The sequence below is a fragment of the Anolis carolinensis genome, chromosome 5 (genome assembly GCF_035594765.1).
Source record: "Anolis carolinensis isolate JA03-04 chromosome 5, rAnoCar3.1.pri, whole genome shotgun sequence".
Classification (NCBI taxonomy): Eukaryota; Metazoa; Chordata; class Lepidosauria; order Squamata; family Dactyloidae; genus Anolis; species Anolis carolinensis.
In genome coordinates, this window is record NC_085845.1 from 12,589,508 (window position 1) to 12,607,979 (window position 18,472).

Below are 18,472 nucleotides of genomic sequence, written 5' to 3' on the forward strand. Positions count from 1 at the left end.
TTCGGGGCTATGGGGTTGTTGTATGTTTTCTGGGCTGTATGGTCATGTTCCAGAAGTATTCTCTCCTGACGTTTCGCCCACATCTATGGCAGGCATCCTCAGAAGTTGAGGTAACCTCTGAGGATAACTGCCATAGATGTGGGCGAAATGTCAGGAGAGAATACTTGTGGAACATGGCCATACAGCCCAGAAAGCATACAACAACCCTGTGATCCCAGCCATGAAAGCCTTCAACAACACATTTTCAGGGCTATGTTGTGGGCCTCATCTAAATAATGCATTTTTTTTTACTTCTGGGGGCCTTTGCACCCAAATGGGGCTTATGTGTTTATATCCTGCCCTTCTCTCCCCGAAGGGGAATCAGAGCGGTTTGGCTGAACACATATATGGCAAACATTTAATGCCGATTATACAATTAACAAGGACAGACAACACAGAAGAGGTAAAGACAGTTTTTCCCATCTTACTTCTGGCATCTTGGATGCTGTGCTTGACTCCGGCCACCGGGGGGGGGAGGGTGCTGTCGCTCCATCTTCCATGCCGAGGAGTTTCCTCCCAATCGATGTCCTTAAGGGTGCCTTTATAATCTCCTTGATAAAAGTAGTACCTATTTATCTACTCACATTTCTGCTTTTGAACTAAGTGGGCAGGTGAGCTGAGGCTAACAGCAAGTGCTCACCATCCTGGCTTGAACTGCTGATCTTTTGATCAGCAGGATCTTTTTGCTGTGCTAAGTCCGGCCACATAATTTTTTTAAGTTGGGTAATGAAAGGTATGTGTACCAAGTTTGTGAGACAAACCAACCAACATACATACTTTGGCATACATATATATAAATATATATGGATGAACTGTGTCTCCTATACCGTGTGGTTTTTCTACTTCCCTGCCATGGCTGGCTTTTTTTTTTTTTTGAGGGAGGAGGCAGATCAAATTTTATTATTTTTGTATGATTAATAAAACCAAAGTATAAATAAGAATGTGAGATGCCAAGAATAAAGCTGGGAGACATTTCACCCTATTAAATTCTGTACTAAACTAGCAAGGCTTCTGGTTTTGGAAAGGCTTTGGTGGCCTTATTGCCTGCTCTCTTGACAGTTGCAGAGTTCATGAAATCAGCTGAAAACACTGCAGTTTCAGCTCCGAGACTGCAGTTGTCACCTCCTCAGCTGCTTTTATAATAAATCAACCACATCTTCTATACTTTACGGTTATCCTACTTTCCTGCCATGGCTGCTATATATGCCAAAGTTGGCTTTCAGAGTGGAGGAAAAACAAGCCCTTCATTGTGAGTACAAAGAATACAATTCCTGCATTGTGTCTTATGAAAGCAGCTGAGATTTAACCATTGCCAACCTTGCCAATATTACCTCTGTTGAGGTCATTATTGTATTCTTCAGGGAAGGGAATTTCCTACTTCAAGAAACACCTGACACAGCACTCAGCAGGAAATCTAAACCCCAGTTATGATTCTGCAAATGTTTACACAAGTCTTTCATCACAAACAGCATAGAGCAGGAGACTGGAAATAAAGATTGATTTTATTATCCCTTGAATGAATGATGCTGCAAATTCTGATAAAGTAGAATGATATAAAATGAAACAAACATATAAGCCAGTTCTAATAACTTAAAAGTTCACCTTTCACCAACATTTGCCCCAAAGGAGCACAACAGACACCCAGTTGTTTTCCCCTATAAGCCGCCAAGTTCAAAGCTTTTGTTCATAAGCAGTGTATCTAGAAATGAAGAGTGGCTAGTGGCCACAAAAACCAGCAGTTACTGACTTTTGTTTTCTGCTGGAAAAAGAATTTCCTACCAGTATTAATACATTTTTTTAAAAAAAAAACAAAACATGAATTTGATTGTGTAGAAAATGCAGGTTTAGGATACAGATCAGCTTGTAAGGAATCTAAAGTCTGTCGTCTTGAAACCAAGCACATCTTTATAAACCTAAACCTCATTGACGCCTGAAGCTGAAAAACATGGAAAGTATTCTGACAGGACTGGCGGTCTCTAAGAACCCACACTAAGGTTTATTGATTTTTCTTTTTTTAAAACCTAGTGAGTTTTGGTCACGGAGAAAAAGCCGTGTCATCCACTGACCTCCGAAGGAAAGGAGGGACTCATCAGCTGAAGACTCCTCCTCTGAGAGGGATGCTTTCATTTAATCCGTGCTCTATCAGCTTTATATCTTCCAGGTCGTCTTTTATGATGCTGATCAGGTGACTGAGGCCTTCTTGTTGCTGCTTCAAATGCTAGAGGGCAAATAAATTAGGTAAATGCTTCTTTTCTCACTGGCCTTTTCAAACCAGACTGAATTTCCTGCTAATAATCAACAACTCTATGTCGGCACTAAAGGCATTAAGAAACCACAACCTGCAATCCTTTCCCCTCTGTCTCTCTGAAAATAAATTGGTGTCCCAAAGCCTCTCTTTCACATGAAGTAACATCAATTTGATTCCAGGATTAAATAACAATTATCAGTGTCATTTAGCTCTGATTAGGAAACTCTATATCAAATTCTATATCACATTAGTAGTACTTTAAAATTGAAAGCACATCAACACAAATAAGATACTGTTGTTTGTTAACAAAGAGCTCCATGCAAAATATGTGCATGCCAAGCAAGTAAACACATTTCTGGCAGAGATATGGCATTCCTGGAATCTAACAGTATTTTAAAAAAGGATTCATCTAAAAGGCAGAACTCTTAGTTGCACACATAATCTTTCTTGCATCCTGTTCTTTGCAACAGAAGTGCCAAATTCTTTGAGAATAAGTACTAGAAGCAAAATGTATGCAGACGCTCTTTCTATTCTGAACAGGCTTTCAAAATTCTGTTCTTATGGAGTGAAGAAGGAAGGTTCATTCTTGTCTTTTAAGAGGTGCTTTATACCTTCTTGAAGAACAGCTCTCGAACATGTATTCTGAAGCACTTTGTTATAATTTATAGTAGTCTGGAGGATTCACACTTGCTTAGTAACCAAGGTTCTTTACTACTAATAGCAAATAAAAGTTACGAAAGTATTTTGCCTCCATGCATTATCCAAATGAGTTTGTGGCTTCTAGTATCTGAGGGGGTATGTCAGGTGTTGAATGCAAGTTAGAGGTGGTAATAATAATGATAATACAGTAATAATAATAATAATAATACATGTATTATCCATGGCTCAAGGCAGGGTGTAGTTACGAGGTCCTGCAGTGGACATCCCAAAAGGAAGCAGCTTACACAAACCATTCACCCACTTTGGCTCTTTGTATGTTCTTACGATTGGATTTGCAGAGATTCAGCAGAGGGAGTTAATATTACCTGTTTAATTTCACGCAAGAGGTCAGCATCGATGTAGTACCGCTCTTCCGATCGCACGGCTCCAAAGTGGTTCTGCATCCTAATCTGAGACATCAGTTCATTCAGCCGACCCTGGAAGAGAAAGATAGCAGTTGACAACTGACTTTCATTGGTTTAAGCAAGAGTCAGCAATGCATTTTTAAAAGTTCCTTCGAATGCATCTCCAAGCTCCATTTCTCAGATATAATCTATTTATACGATTGAGTGAACTCAGCCTAAAAATGAAAAGTCTGCATCTCTTATTTTTTCTTCAGGTAGAAAACCATTAAGCCAGGCATGGGCAAACTTTGGCCCTCCAGGTATTTTGGACTTCAACTCTCACAATTCCTAACAGCCAACCGGCTGTTAGGAATTGTGGGAGCTGAAGTCCAAAACACCTGGAGGGCTGAAGTTTGCCCATGCCTGCATTAAGCACATCAAGGAGAAAAGTTTAGATTTTCCTCAAGAGGTTAGCTGTTTACTTGAATGGATTTGGGATTTACCTTTAATTGCATATTTAAATATGTGACTCTACCAAAATAGTTCTGTTCTCACATCATATCCTGTTGCCTGCAGAAATGTGGACACTTTTAGAAAGGCTAGGAAATACCCCAACCTCCAAAACCCTAGAGAAATGCAAAATAACTGACAGGCCTGGTCTAACTCACTGTTCTCTAAGGATTGAACTTCAAGAATATTTACTTTGAAGCCTCAAGTTGAGAGGCTTTTGAAATTACATTAGCAACAGAATAGCAGCCAATACCAAACTCACTAATGCTACCCAAAGTCACTTCTTTTAGATTATCCCAAAGAAAACCACAATTACCATTTATTAACAAGTATCTAAATGTAAAAATCCATTAAAACATATTAAAAGCTAAATCCACCTACTAGCTTCAACTAAAATAGACCAACTGATTCAGTTGCTGGTACATTACAACATTTACGAAAATCCCATAGTAGGTTGGAATTTGATTTAGGTTACTGGTTATTTTTGATATAAGTTTGGGAGATTAAAGTCTGAAATAAAATAAACGTTCAGGTGGAAAAGATCAGGTGAAATTCCAAAGATCTGGCCCAAGGCCATAAGCTGCTAACCTTAAACTGTGTGGGTGCATTGAGTTCACACTGAATTGTATCCAATTGTACTCGCAGCTGTTCTTCATCGGCTTGGATGGCATAGCCGCTTTTCCTCTGGATCTCTTGTTTAATTAAAATCTGTGCCAAAAAACAAATTTTACACATCAAAAGGCAAACAAACCTTAAAGGGAATATATTCCATATACTGTATAGGCACGTAAAAGCAAGTACAGAACCAAGAGCCGAAGTACAGTATGAAAGACTCAGCATGGTCATTTTGATTCAGCCATGGGCAAACTTGGGCCCTCTCTCCGGGTGTTTTGGACTACAACTCCCACAATTCCTAATAGCCAATCGGTTATTAGGAATTGTGGGAGTTGAAGTTCGAAACACCAGGTGGGCCAAAGTTTGCCCATGCCTGTATGGACTTCTAGGGAGAGGTCTGACTTGATTTTCTCTTTATCCCTATTACTGGTCATTTTGGCAGCCTACGGCACCCACAGAACTCTCCTCCAGCACTGAATTAATAATAATAATAATAATAATGCATTTATTTATTACCCGTTTCTCCTTGCGGCCTGAGGCAGGGAACAATAAGGTTAATACAGCAAGGTAAAACAAAACAAATTAAAATTTTCCGATAAAATGCAGGTTAACATTCACAAGTTAAAACTGGCTGGGGTTAGTTTCTGGGCAACTGCCGGAAGAGTTGGGTCTTCAATTGGGTCTTCAGTTCATTAAAGCTAAGGTTTCCTAAATTCTCAGCAATTTTAATCTTCTTTTGTCATAAAGGAAAGCTACGCCTTACCTGTAACGTTCTGTGAGAAAGATCCATAAGTTTCCTTTTGTACTGAGCTATTTTGGCCATTGTTGTTGTCTGGTTTTTCTGAAGCTCACTTATATCTTCCGAGATTATCTAAAAACAAATACAGATCTGTTGAGTTGTACAACAGGAATAAAAATGTTTCAAATACATAGCCCTACTTAATTATTGGTATTCCTTATAACTGATTAGCCTTACAAATAGTCTGAGAGTGGTGTGTAACTACTAACAAAATTATGGGGCTAGCTAGAAGCAATTCAGGGGAAGAGCTCTTTGCATGCTGTCCCTTCAAATCACATTTTATGCACACAAAAAACCCCAGCACCACAAATGGTAAAACACATTGCAAATGCTTTTCTTCAGCTCTCTATTTCACAAGGTGCGAGGAGCGAAAAGTGAGACTCACATCTAATCTAGTTTGATGCTGTTTTGTCATTTGGTCTTGGACTTTCAACCTCCTCAAGAGTTCTTTGAAGCCAACCATTGGCACAGGAATCAACCTACAGAAAAATAAGGGAAGCGTTATTTCCCTGCAAAGTGAAGGATATAGAACCAGAAGCTAGTCCTTTATAGCAATGGGCAGAAAACAACAAACAAAAAGAAAAAAAGAAAAACAAAGAGAGAGAGATGGATTTCTTGTTCCAACTTCTTTAAAAAGAACCCTTTTTTGGACATGGGTAATTTCAAATTTCATTGGCTTGGATCATGCAAAGATTTATACCATTCCAGTTCTTTGACCAAACAGCCATAAATTGGATGGAAAAAATGTAAATGGATCCCCTGAAAATGGCTGTTTGAGGTTATCAAGAAATGTAACCAGGAAGATAGCAAATGATTTTTTTTCATGTCAGGAGCGACTTGAGAAACTGCAAATGACAGGCATGCATATACAGATCACCACAAATAAACATGTCTGAAATTATCACAAAGGGATACTACGTAACCATATGACCATTTGCAACAATTGTATTAATTTTGACAATCCAGTGAGGAACACCTCGGTTCACTTACCGAATCATGGTTTACAAGCTCAGTAAACTTAAATCTCATTCAAAAGTTTAAAAAAGTGCGCAGCACAATTCAGGAAATTGTATACACCAGAATACAAATGGTTGATATGTAAGTGGACTCAATTATTTAAAAACCCTCTCAATATGGAGATTGGGCACAGCTCCTCCCTGGTGTGGTAGATTGTAATACAAGGAGACGCTCAGACCTCTAAACCCCCATGTAAATTCTGTTCAGAGTCATTAAGTGTTCCTTGAACTTGGTGCAGGTATCCATGTCCACCTTCCAGCTACTCCCTTTGAGTACTGAGTCTTCACAATGAGCTCAGCTCTGTTATAAGAAAATTACTTTTTCTCTTCCTCCCTCAAAAGGTCAGGAAGCAGCACTCTTCTTAAAAGTTACTTTGCCAACCAGCTTACTCACTTTTCAGGATCAGGATTATCCACTTTGGCCTGTTCCCAAATGATAGGGTCTACGCCTGTAAGGATGGAAAAAGAAACACCAATGAAGATCATATTGCATTGAATTTGAGATACAGCTTTCTCTTCTTGGCTTTCTATTTCTGAGGTACAACAAACACCAAAACGAAGCTCTCAGGTGGTTTGTCCAAATGTACTACTTCAATCAGAAGTTGTAATTCCTGATGCAACAGCACTAACATGTCAACTAGCTCAGAAAAACTTTGGCCCTCCAGGTGTTTTGGACTTCAACTCCCACAATTCAACTGCCAGCAAATAGCTGGCAGTTTGTCCATGCCTGGCTAGCCAATAGTTTAGTTGTATGAAGCACATAGTACCTGCGGGAGGATGCTGCAGCAGCTGCTTGACCTGTGCAGGCGACAGTTCTGTTCTTGCCAAGGTCAGGCTAACTCCAAGCTGCTGCAGTTGGCTTTTGATGTTTGCTTGTTCAAAGTGTGCATAGAGAGTGGTAGCTGGGACTCGCCTGGAAGTCCCGTTTGGTGACCGCTCAACCACATAGATGATTACTTCAGTCCTAGGAAAGCAATAAAAAGAACAGAGAAGTTTATACACTGATTTCTTTTAGATTTCCCATTCAAAGAATCACAGATTCCACTCTTTGTTACTCCTCAGGCTCAAACTAGTTCGCCTCTTGCCACAACTGTAGGATATTACAGTGCTGTCCAATGCCAATAGGGAGTGCATTGCAAACTGTTATTTTTATCTGAAAGGAAAAAGGGGACTTAAGTACTATGTTGAATGTGTCAATAAAGAAGGTTATCAATCACGTAAAAAAAGGTTTTCAGTTGTGAGAACACTTGGCATATCTAACTGCAGAGTCATCTACCTCTGGAGCTTGTACTGATAAAACTAACCAAAGTTAGTTGTGTAAGGCTAGAGGGCTTTATTAGTGCCCCCAAAAGACTTTAAAGGGCAGCATAATGCACCTCCTTGCTTAACTCTCCTTAATGGTGTGTGGGGTATTTTCACTATGGTTTCATCCTGCCTTTAGCCCTTTTTCGGCTCAAGAGAGACATTTTTAAAAACAAGAAGTGAATAGACATCTCTTCCTGTTTATAGCTCATTATTATTAAAAAGGCATGTACTGGATCTAAAATAACCCACTGGAAACAAACTGTGACCAATGTAGAAGGCATTTGGAAGCATCCATTTTTTAAGACCCTGGGAATTCTAGAGCCAATGAAATTGGGCCTGGGAGACTGCATTTGGCCCACAGGCTATACCTTGTTCACCTGTGTTCTAAGACCATTGGCTAGGCTAACAGGAATGTGCAGGCTGAAGAATACAGCCACAAGCTAGTCGAAAGTCAGGCCTAGTAAGAACAGCTGTGTACTGCCCAAAGACCCCTCAATCAGTAAACGAATAGCCACTGAATGGGTGGAGGAGAACATTCTGGCAACTCAAAAATGTTTTCTGTGGTGATGGGGAGGCAAAACTCATAGACACAGCATTAATGTTTGTTTGCTAATGTAAGATGCAAAGATATGGAGGTAGTAAACCTTTCTGGATAGAATTAGGCTGTTTATGTATACAATAGATGTTCTATACAATTAACTTACAGGTCATCTGGCATTGTCTTCACCCCTTCAACATTTACGGTGAGAGTCTGGTTTGAACCTAAGAGTTTGTGCAATGATTCAACAAGTTGCTGCTGCTGGCTTCGGACCTCTGCTTCCTTTTTGTTGAAAACCAATGCTACCAAGCCATCTTCGTCCTTGTTGTTGGGCATGCAGCTGTAGCCCACTGCCTGTGGAAGACAACAGACTCTTGAGTTGAAAAAAGCATTCAATCATTTTTTTCTGCACCAATACAGAACCAGAGGGATGTTAAATGTAACAGGTGCTCCATGCAAATGACCACAAAATGCCTCAAAGAAATCAGAGCTATATAACAGGCCAACCATTTCAAATGAATTGGCACCCAGATAGAAAAGGCAGTTCAATCATACCTTAAATCTACAGAATGGGTTTTCCTGTGAAAATTCCACTGGGGCGATGTTACTGTTGAAATATCCTTTGCCTGTGCCCCAAAAGGCCTGCAGCTGGTTCCATTTGGCCAAAATTGCATCCCGCTCATCTCCCAAAAGAGTGGGTGCAGAAAGAGCACTTGCTGTGTTTATGAGTTGGTTGGATTGGACAGGGGCCTGGGCCGGCTGACTGAAAAGGCTTCCAAGTGCTGAAAAGTGGATAAAAAGACTGATGTTTACAGAGGCACACAAATGACATGTACAAGTGTAGCGATTTGGCTTATTTTTACAAATTGTCCAACTACCTATAAAGGTCTCACCTCTGTTCTATCTGAACAGTACAAATCTTGGCCCAGCAACAAACATATAGGATTATGGGCTCAATATGAAGCTGCCAAACTGAACACAAAAGACTCTGGGTATCCTGTGTACAGTGATTTGAATTGGGGAAAAAAGAGTGTGTGTCTTCTCCATGTCACCTTCTACAGCAGAGGTCCCCAAACTCATTAACACCAGAATCTCCTGATATAGGTTTCAACTGCCAGGTCACAGTCTTGGCACTTAAAGGTAGCTCTGAGAAAGTACCAAGACAAATAATTAGAAGGAAGGACTTAGTTGAGCAATTCCATCCCCTTTCCTGAGGGATGATTACCAGTTATAAGGATGAAAAGGTAACTGTACCTTAGGCACAAGAATGAAAAAGATGCTGCAGTCCTCTTGAAAAATAACAGATTTAACATACAGGCGTTAAGTCTCACATATGAAAAGAATTAGCCTTGACATACTTACTTGGTTGCTGCTGTTGAGTGTTGAAACCACCAAATCCCAAGCCTGTTCCCAAGCCTGTGCCAAGGCCAGTACCGGTGCCTGTTGCTGTCCCAAAGCTAGTACCAAATCCAAAACCTTTGTTTTGGGTCGCACCAAAAATCCCTTGAAAGAAGAAACGGGGGGAAACAGAATCAACAACTGCAAAGGTTAACCCTCCCCATCTAGTAATCAGAAAAATAACTAATTTGCAAACAAAACAATGGTTTCTTACCAGTGGTACCTGTGTTGGTAGGAGCTGAGAAGCTAAAGGTAGATCCACCTGCAGTGGTTGTTGTCCCAAACCCGCCAAAGGCCCCTGATGAACCAAACATACAGGTCAAAAGGGAGGTCTGGGAACTCAAAAAGCAAAGACGTTTGATGCTCACATGCTGGAAAGTTTGAAGGAAGTGAGATGGTAACAAATGGATGCAGCTGATACGATCCAAAAACACTTCACACACATAACAATATCTTCATTAAAAGTAGGAGCTATTTCACTGAAAAGGTAAGCAACACTTAAAACAAGTAACCCTACTTCATATTTACAGAAAACCTGAAGTACTGCACATGTAATTATTTTTCTGGACATGTAATTTTTTTTTTAGACAGACATGGCTGACAGATCCTCTCTCCTATTTATTGACATTCCCCAAACACTAATGACTAATCTCCCTAATGCACACCATTTATTATTTCAATAAATTTGTGGTGGTAATGAAAAACCTTTGACTTTTGGCACTGATACAAAGAACAACCGAATCTGGCCAGGACAGAACGGGAATAAGGCTTGTGTTGTCACATATCAGGAAACATTAGCATGTTTCCTGATATGTGACAACACAAGCCTTACATGATGTGCAGCTGGTTAACTTTAGCTCTATGGCAGTATGCTCTGCCTTCATCATGGGTTGAATGAAATACTGACCACCTTTTCCAGTTGGGGCTGAAGAAGCAATTTTAAAAAATCCATCCATAAACACTACTGTAGCATGTCCGTATTTATCATGTGGCTACAGACCCCAATGACACAAAAACAGTTTACCTGCACAGCCTTGCAAACTGTGTATATTAGAATATTTTTCCTCCTATATATCTAAAAAGGAAGACAACAACTCATTAAAAAGCTTCACCTGATCTAGGAATGACTCTGTAAATAAAATTTCTATTAATACTAAGGGGTTCATCTGTCTTGGACACAACATTGTCTTTGACACCATCACTTATACCAGTGGTTCTCAAACTGTGGCTCCCCAGATGTTTTGGCCTTCGACTCCCAGAAATCCTAACAGCTGGTAAACTGGCTGGGATTTCTGGGAGTTGTAGGCCAAAATACCTGGGGGACCCACAGGTTGAGAACCACTGACCTATACTGATCCTGCTAGGTTTGAATGAACAGCACACAACTTGAATTGGCTTGAGTTGTGATTGTCAAATGCATTGATCCTGCAATTTCAGAATTCTCCAAACCTGTTAGAATTTTCAATTATCTCCTTGTGCATGACAGGACTAAGCTTTCAATTACACCAACAATTTCAAAAAAATAAACACTGTAACATGACAGCGCTAACAACTACAACCCCGCGCGGTTAGGTTATATGGTCTTCCCTTAATACAGATTCTCCAAATGAAATTTTCAACTGACAGAAAGTAGAAGCAAGGAAGCAATTCTGTCCAGTCACAGAGCAAACAAGTTATGATTTGGAGTAGTATCTGAATTAACATCTAACATAAGAGTAACACAGCACAAAATATAAAACTGTTGCATAATATAATGCAAAAACAATGCGACTATGGAATGTTTATAATTTTATATACGAGCAGCTGTATGACCTAACTGCTAAACTTAAATATGTTTGAAATACAAAACATTAGTACGGCATTAGAACTCAGTTAAAACTGGGGAATCAATCATCCCACTACCAACAGATTGACTCAGAATGTGTACAAATCTGGAGACTTTCTGACCAAATTAGCATAAAGCTGAAAGTCCAAAAGTGAGGATTGTGGTTTTGTTTTGAGCTGATCGTACAAAATTTGCATTTCCACGAAATCTTGATAAATTGTGGTGGGTTCACAATGACTGGAATCCAATGAAGAGACAAAGGAAAGAGGGAGAACATGTATGCTGTAGAGTCCATGAATTCAAGAAAAGGAAAATGTATTTTAAACATCAACTTTGCAGGTGCTCAGAACCACTTACTAAACATTCATAATTTTACATCCCTATGTGCAGCCTTGAATTTAGCCTGTCAAGGATACTAAGACAATTGGGCGCATTTTGTTTGGGAAGAAACTGCTATCAGTCACCCAGTCTCAGTTGATAAAGTCAGCATTTTATTAAATAACTTTAGAATAAATACAGAGGAAGTCTTTCTTTTCCACTCCAGTCAGTAAACACTCTGCTTTGAAGCGGGACCCACAGATTTTAATAAAATGTCTTGACATAGGATTAGACCCCACCAGGGCTAGAAGTGAATTCTTGGACTCTTCTCAGCAACAACATAATTACAGACACCACTTGTGTGCATTCTCTACCTGCACTGGCCAAACTGTTACCAAAATTGAATGGCGGCGTCGAGGTAGTTGAAACACCAAAATTCCCAATATTAAAATTCACTGCAGGGTTAGCAGTTAATCCGAAACCCCCAAAATTAAACCCAGGAGCAGTGGAGTTTGCAGTTTCAAGCCCACCAAATCCTGACGAGCGGGAAGCAGAAAGAAAGCAACAGAGTGTTAGTGAGAAATCAAGCATCTAAACAGTTAAAACTATTTTTTTGATTAGAAGAAAAGAGAAAGCAGAAGAACAGGAAGCAAAAGACATCACTTTTATATTCAGCAAGTGCTGTTAACTAGAAGAAGGGGTTTTTGTTTCCTATTCTGTGAGGGAAATGAACTTTATTGCCAAGTATACCATATTTCTTCCATTCTAAGATGCAAACTGATTTAAGTACCACCAACAGAAACAAATCTATCTATCTTTCTATATATCTGAAAAGCACATGTGATTCTAAGATGCAGCCCATTTTTAAAGATGTTTATATGGGGAGGAGGGAGTTTATATAAGGAGAAAAAAGTCCTGATGAGAGGGAAGCAGAAAGAAGCAACACAGTGTTAGAACGAAATCAAGCATCTAAACAATTAAACTATTATTTGAGAGAAATGAGAAAGCAGAAGCACAGGAAGCAAAAGGTACCACTTTATATCAAGCCAGTGTTGCTAATTAGATGAAGGGATTTCTGTTTCTAATTCTGTAGAGCAAATGAAACTTACTGCCAAATATACCAGCTGTTACACTAAACGTATTTCAACAAGTCTTTCAAAATAAAAGACCACAGTGTTTTGAATATTGTAGAGAATTTGGAAATGATGAACTTTGTATTAAAGTGGAGCTTTATACGTTCTAGACACAAAGCCACAACAAAAGTGGAAAATGCAATAAACTTGTTAATCCCTCTTGCTCTACCTGTATCTAAGGGCCCTTCCTCACAGCCATATAACCCAGAATATCAAGGCAGAATAACCCAGAATATCAAGGCAGAATAACCCAGAATATCTGCTTTGAACTGGAATATCTGAGCCCACACTGCCATATATCCCAGTTCAAAGAAGAATGTTGGATTTTATTCAGCTGTGGGGCCAAAGATATTATCAAGCTAGAAGTGCATCCAATAAATACTGATTATTCATTTATAATAGACTTGTTGGTTGTTTAAGTGTCTCCATGTACCAAATTGCAGCAAACTATTAACATGACCATGTCAGCCATATACTGCAGCTTGCTCAAGTTCTGGAGTCCAGGCCTGTGGCAACGAGTTTATCTAACTCATAGTTGATCACGAAATGTGTTTTGTAGCATATATTAGTTTGGATAAGCCATGCTTTGTGCATCTAGTGTACAACACATCAATATTATCTTTAATAATCTCTCATTTCAAAGGGTGGAGGTCTGAAACTAAAAGGCTGCCCATATAGTTCATGTGAAGGAAAACTGCCATTTCTGCCTAGTCACCCGCAAGCCAAATCAACAATTGGGCCACACAAGTCTACAGAAAATCTAGGCACATGGATATACCTACATAAAAACTCCTACCATCACCTAGGTTTTTAAAAAAGTACAATTAAAGTTCTGGCAGACTATGCAAAAAAGAATCTGCAAACCCCCCTCCTCGAAGGTGAACTATACCACCTAAACTGGGCTCTACAAGCCAATGAATACCCCACCACAGACATCAGAAGAGCTGCAAGGCCTAGAACAAGCAACAAGAGCAAAGACAAAGACCCACCCAGAGGAAAAGTGTTCTTGCCATACATCAAGGGAACCACTGAACACATAGGGAAGTTGATGAAGAAACACAACCTATAAACTATCTGCAGACCCACTGAGAAAATCCAAAAAATGCTACCTCCAGCAAAGGACAAGAGGGATCCTCTCACCTCTGCAGGAGTCTACCGTATAACATGCAGCTGTGGACAAGTCAAAATAGGGACCACCAAACGCAGCATTGTCCTGACACGAATTAAGGAACATGAAAGACACTGCAGACTAATTCAACCAAAGAGGTCAGCCATAGCAGAGTGCTTGAAGAACCAACCTGGACACTGAATATTATATGAGAAGACAGAAATATTGGGCCACTCTAACAACCACCATGTCAGGCTATTCAGAGAAGCCATTAAAATCCACAAGCAATTGCCAATTTCAACAGAAAGGAGGACATCATGAAAATGAACAAAATCTGGTTACCAGTATTAAAAGAACACCAGAATCATGACAGTAAATAAAGAACACCACTCAAACAGGGGAATTCCAGACAGCCAACAATCAAGTGCCAGTTAACACCTCCCAAACAAAGGATGCCCTGTATGGAGCGGCCGTACAGGGAGAGAACCACTCCCATGTTACGGCAGTTCCACAGGCTGCTGGTCTAAATACAAAGTAATGGTTATTACTTATAAAGCTCTAAATGGTTTGGGCCCAGACTAATTGAAAAACCGCATCTCCGTATACAAACCAGCACAAGCACTACTGTCTGCGGAGGAAGCCCTGCTCTCATTCCCACCCCCATCCCAAGTGGGGATGGGGGGGGGGGGAGAGGCTTCTTTGTGATTGCTCCCTGCCTCTGGAAATCCCTCCCTAAAGAATTAAAAATGACCTCCTCTCTGCTCTCCTTTAAAAAGCTTTTAAAAACTTTAAAACCATAGCTTTCACACACCATAGCTTATGGAGAGGAGGAAGACTAGTACATCTCTTTATATATCCTTGCCTAGATATTCGACACCTACCTCCTTTCATTGGATGCTGCAAACCATCTGATGTTTTTAATGTCTTTTCAGTTTAATTTCTAAGAGCTTACTATGTGGTAAATGTGTGTGATGTGTTATCATATGTCTATTTAAGTCTAACTGTCAGTTACTTTTCAGTCAGTTTTATAAGTTCCTATTGAGATCGTTTTACCTATTTGTTGCTTTGTCTGTTTTTGTCACTGTGTTACAGTAGAGTCTCACTTATCCAAGCTAAACGGGCCAGCAGAAGCTTGGATAAGCGAATATCTTGGATAATAAGGAGGATTAAGGAAAAGCCTATTAAACATCAAATTAGGTTATGATTTTACAAATTAAGCACAAAACATCATGTAAAACAACAAATTTGACAGAAAAAATTAGAAGGGTTAGAAGGCACGATCATCAAGTTTGCAGACGACACAAAACAGGGAGGGATAGCTAACACTCCAGAAGAAAGGAGCAGAATTCAAAACGATCTTGACAGACTAGAGAGATGGGCCGAAACTAACAAAATGAAGTTCAACAGGGACAAATGTAAGATACTTCACTTCGGCAGAAAAAATGGAAATCAAAGATACAGAATGGGGGACGCCTGGCTTGACAGCAGTGTGTGCGAAAAAGACCTTGGAGTCGTCGTGGACAACAAGTTAAACATGAGCCAACAATGTGATGCGGCAGCTAAAAAAGCCAATGGTATTCTGGCCTGCATCAACAGGGGTATAGTGTCTAGATCCAGGGAAGTCATGCTCCCCTTCTATTCTGCCTTGGTCAGACCACACCTGGAATACTGTGTCCAATTTTGGGCACCGCAGTTGAAGGGAGAGGTTGACAAGCTGGAAAGTGTCCAGAGGAGGGCGACTAAAATGATTAAGGGTCTGGAGAACAAGCCCTATGAGGAGCGGCTTAAAGAGCTGGGCATGTTTAGCCTGCAGAAGAGAAGGCTGAGAGGAGACATGATAGCCATGTACAAATACGTGAAGGGAAGTCATAAGGAGGAGGGAGCAAGCTTGTTTTCTGCTGCCCTGCAGACTAGGACACGGAACAATGGCTTCAAACTACAGGAAAGGAGATTCCACCTGAACATCAGGAAGAACTTCCTCACTGTGAGGGCTGTTCGACAGTGGAACTCTCTCCCCCGGGCCGTGGTGGAGGCTCCTTCTTTGGAGGCTTTTAAGCAGAGGCTGGATGGCCATCTGTCGGGGGTGCTTTGAATGCGATTTCCTGCTTCTTAGGTTGGACTGGATGGCCCCTGAGGTCTCTTCCAACTCTACTATTCTATGATTCTAAAAGTAATTCAATATGCAGTAATGTTATGTCGTAATTACTGTATTTACGAATTTAGCACCAAATATCACAATATATTGAAAACATTGACTACAAAAATGGCTTGGATAATCCAGAACCTTGGATAAGCGAGGCTTGGATAAGTGAGACTCTACTGTAGTTTGTTCGGAACCGCCCTGAGTCCCTTTGGGGAGATAGGGTGGGTTATAAATAAATTATTATTATTATTATGCTTCCAGGCAGGAAGCAGCCAGGCTTTGAAGCTACAAGGCTATTCAGTGCTAATCAAGCTGGCCAATTGCAACATTCACACTTGCCTCCAACAGACAAGAGTTCTTTCTCCCACCCGGGGCATTCCCAGATATATAAACCCCACTTGCCCTGTGTCCAACAGACCTCACAACCTTTGGGGATGCCTGCCATAGATGCAGGCGAAACGTCAGGCGAGAATGCTACTGGAACATGGCCAGACAGCCCGGAAAACTATCAGCAACCCCGTGATCCCGGCCATGAAGGCCTTCGGCGACACACAGCAACAATCCTCCCTCCCTTCCCTCCGGCCTCTCTGACTCACCCGCGGGGTTCGGGGCGGCGGCAGCGCTGGCAGCGGCCCCGAAGTTGAAAGCCATGAGGCGGGAGAAAGGCCACAGACGAGCTCACAGAAGAGGGGTCCGGTCTCTATTTCGAGTCCGGGTGGAAACAATGGGCCCGGGGAGAAAAGGGCCGGGGGCGGACCGTACAGATAGGAAACACTATAAATACATAATGTACATATATATGCATGCATACACACACATACGTACATATACTGTATTTGTGTGTGCCTGAGGATATTGTAATCTCTACCAGGACAAGACTTCACCCGGACCTAAAAGCAAGGAGCACCGCGACTCCCAATGCGACTGCGCAGTGTCCTTGATCCGGCGCTCTTTAATGACGCCAAGCAATACCATTCAAGTGTGCCACCCAACTTCTCATGTGAATACTGGTTTCTTTCATAGTTTCTTCCATTTAAAGGTAGGCCATTGAAAGATAAATATTTCCCTCTCCAGGAATGATGTGGCCATGATGATCATGATAAAAGGTATAGTAATTTGTTATTATATATGAATAATCTATCTATATATATAAAAGGGTAATGAAATTTCGGCCTAGGACAAAACAACAAAACTATACATCCCAGAAACACTAAACTTGGCAGCACAACCCCTCATCCATGCCTCTACGTTCATACAACAAAAAGAAAAGAAAAATAAAGTCCTAATTAGAGGGAGAGGAATAATTGTTTTTATCCAATTGCTGCCAGTTAGAAGGCTAAGCTCCACCCACTTGGTCTCCTAGCAACCCACTCAGCCCAGGGGACAGGCAGAGTTAGGCCTCACTTAGGCCTCTTCCACACTGCCTATAAAATACAGATTATCTGATTTTAACTGGATTATATGGCAGTGTAGATTCAAGGCCTTTCCACACAGCTATATAACCCATTTATAATGGACTTAATGTCAGGGGAAAACCTTTACCTTAACTACCACCAATTCCTCAATACTTTATTTCCCATACCACCATACTTTGCCACAGCAACGCGTGGCCGGGCACAGCTAGTAATAATATAATACATACAGTGATAATATAATTTCTTATATATAAATACACATATTAATATATGTGTGTTAATAATTTTTATTATTAATATATACTAATTTGGGTACCCGGCATTGGCCGTGTTATTTGAAAAAGTCAATGTTTTAATTGCACAAAATGCATAAGGTTATGGGTAAATGTATTCCATGCTAATCAGAGGACATTTGGAGCCTTTTTTTTTACTCCTGCTAAATCCTGAGGGCCATAAACTTGGCCTGGACCACAATTTGCTGGGTTAACCCTGAGAAACTCCATCGGTACTTAAAGTTTGTTATGTGGGGCAAGTTTGCTCATGACTCACCATAGTGGGAGCTGTAGTTAACCCTACAGCCAGATAGCACACTGAACCCAATGATGCATCCAGAGCAAACTTGTCCAACATAAAAACTTTAAGTACCTAGAGAGTTTCCCAGGGTTAACCTGGCATGATATCAGTTATAGTTAATCCACAACCTTATGCATTTTGTACAATTAAAAATTGACTATTTCAAATAACCTGGGCAATGCTAGGTACCCAAGCTAGTTGAACAATAAAAAAAAGAAAGACCACCTTTAAAATAATAGAAGCACAAAGTTGTGGCAAGGAAGCACAAAGTGAAGAGGCAGAAGCATCATTTTCTTCATACTGTACTCATTCCAGGCTCCCTCCCTCTCTGTCTTCATGAAGCCAAACATACCCCGAAGGAGACTCAGGGTGGATTACATTGTACACATATAAGGCAAACATTCAATAAGAGACAGACGCAGAGGCAATTTAAACCTTCTCCAGCT

At 40.5% G+C, this 18,472-nt stretch overlaps 1 protein-coding gene across 2 annotated transcripts; it reads right to left on the reverse strand.

The window, feature by feature from the left end:
* Positions 1 to 1,523: 1,523 nt before the first annotated feature.
* nup54 (nucleoporin 54) lies at positions 1,524 to 16,828 on the reverse strand. 2 transcript variants are annotated; one of them, XM_008112157.3, is made up of 13 exons: positions 16,635 to 16,828; positions 12,029 to 12,190; positions 9,726 to 9,809; positions 9,476 to 9,616; positions 8,669 to 8,895; positions 8,280 to 8,467; positions 7,038 to 7,234; positions 6,665 to 6,719; positions 5,640 to 5,733; positions 5,219 to 5,326; positions 4,429 to 4,548; positions 3,313 to 3,423; positions 1,524 to 2,257 (listed from the first exon to the last, which is right to left on the reverse strand). In XM_008112157.3, the coding sequence occupies exons 1-13, from the start codon at positions 16,687 to 16,689 to the stop codon at positions 2,129 to 2,131; spliced, it is 1,671 nt and encodes a 556-aa protein (XP_008110364.1). In that variant the 5' UTR covers positions 16,690 to 16,828; the 3' UTR covers positions 1,524 to 2,128. The 2 variants fall into 2 exon arrangements, with proteins under 2 accessions (XP_008110364.1, XP_003221875.1); XM_003221827.4 differs by lacking the exon at positions 12,029 to 12,190 and having other exon boundaries at positions 16,635 to 16,821.
* Positions 16,829 to 18,472: the final 1,644 nt, after the last annotated feature.